The 1,967-nt window shown below is 38.4% G+C and overlaps 1 protein-coding gene across 1 annotated transcript in view; it reads right to left on the minus strand.

Annotated features, from left to right (window-relative positions):
- The window catches only part of LOC107664695 (brefeldin A-inhibited guanine nucleotide-exchange protein 3-like), a 67,978-nt gene that overhangs the window by 30,396 nt on the left and 35,615 nt on the right, over positions 1–1,967 (minus strand). The window contains exon 15 of the mRNA XM_016455336.1: positions 347–451. Coding sequence (XP_016310822.1) covers positions 347–451 — 105 coding nt within the window. The remainder of the gene's footprint in view (positions 1–346; positions 452–1,967) is intronic.

Here is a 1,967-nt window from a genome sequence, read left to right on the forward strand (position 1 = left end):
TCTTTGGATTTGAGACTTTAGTCTTTGCAACTTTACAGATCTTCTTTATGCACCAAGAGCTTGTAACACTCCAAAGAGAAAGGAAAACTTGAAATCGCATCATATGACCCCTTTAAATGAGCATGAGTTTCATGTAGTCCCTCCACTGATATGAACTACATGCATAATAATTAGGCAAAGTTTGTTTAAAATAGTTTCACTAGTTTTTAGGACACAAATTTCAGGTCACAACTCTACATTTGTTTTGAGAGCTGACAAAGAAACCTCCATAACCTCTTTGTGAATATGTGTGTGTGTGTGTGTGTGTGTGTGTGTGTGTGTACAAGCAGAGTTTCTTGCACTGTACCTGCCACCAAGTCACTGCCGTTCTTGTCACAGGTAAAGGGTGACTGTGTCGAGGCCTTTCTGATCAGCTGACCACCGATAGCACTGCTGCCCAGTCCATCAATATCTGACAGAACAAAGGATGGGAAAGGAAGAAATACACATTTCTTAGTAGTAAATAATCGTTTAGTCATTGTATTTATCTAAAGGCAGTCAGTGGCCCTGGGGCAACTTGAGGTTATTAAGGTTATAAATTTAAATACATGAAATTCTTGGAAAATCTTTACCATGGCTAATTGTTTTTGAGATACAGTATGTGGCTTTGTGTTTGCTCATTTCATGTTATATGTGATCAGCAGCGCAATTAAATCAGCAGAGAGAGCTTGCTTCAACCGTAATGGTATGAAGTGCTTCAACCGTAATGTTATGAAGCTACGAGAATACTTTTTGTGCGCAAAGTAAACAAAAATAACGACTTCATTCAACAATTTCTTCTCTTCCGCGTCAGTCTCCTGCATGTGCATTCATCTGCAGGTAAACAAGGCGCAGCGCATGATGTTCTACGTCAGAACGTCATACGACTCCTGCATCAGCAGCACCACACGCATGTGCCGTGTTACTCTCATGAATGGTGGTGGAGACTGACGCGGAACAGAAAAAAACATTAAATGAAGTCGTTATTTTTATTTTCTTTGCACACAAAAAGTATTCTAGTAGCTTCATAACATTATGGTTGAACCACTGATTTTATTATTGACTATTTTAACGATGTTCTTACTACCTTTCTGGGCCATAAAATGTTTTTACAGATAATGCTATCCACATCAGCCAGAAACCAGATGAACTTCACGTTCCTATATAAACATGCTGCAAAACTTCTTGTCCAAGCACTTGTCTCTAGACTGAACTACTCGAATGCTAGTCTGTTCTAGAACATGGTGGTGCTTTTGGTCTTTAAATGAGCATGAGTTTCATGTAGTCCCTCCACTGATATGAACTACATGCATAATAATTAGGCAAAATTGGTTTAAAATAGTTTCACTAGTTTTTAGGACACAAATTTCAGGTCACTGGGCCATAAAACGTTTCAGTTGCGTTGCTGCCTATGCAGGGTCAGAAAGCTCTCGGATTGCATCAAAAATATCTTAATTTGTGTTCCGAAGATGAACGAAGGTCTTACAGGTTTGGAACGACATGAGGGTAAGTAATTAATGACCGAATTTTTAGGTGAACTATCCCTTTAAAAGTTTTAGAATGTGGCAATGCCAATTTTTTTGACAAACTGGTATTATTTTTATATTTTTATTCTATGTCAAAATGAAAATGAGACATTGTTTCAGAACAAATATCACCTGAATTCATAAAATGCAAAGAAGAATTTTATAAATGTACACCTTCACACCATGGATATGTACTCATCTGAGTAGTGTAGCGTCTGGACCAATCAAACACACAATTTTTCATTTGATTTAACAAATCAGTTATTCATTAGATTAACAAACGTTCACAGAAACCCTCCCCCCAATAAACATACTGGGGCCAAGTTGTCTGCGAACAAGGCCCAGGACCATGGTTACCATGGCAACCCCGACACCAGATCCATTTACGACCTAGTGGCATGTTGAGAATTACCCCCTTCTCAC

This window comes from Sinocyclocheilus anshuiensis, unplaced genomic scaffold, assembly GCF_001515605.1.
Source record: "Sinocyclocheilus anshuiensis isolate Anshui unplaced genomic scaffold, SAMN03320099.WGS_v1.1 scaffold455, whole genome shotgun sequence".
Lineage (NCBI taxonomy): Eukaryota > Metazoa > Chordata > Actinopteri > Cypriniformes > Cyprinidae > Sinocyclocheilus > Sinocyclocheilus anshuiensis.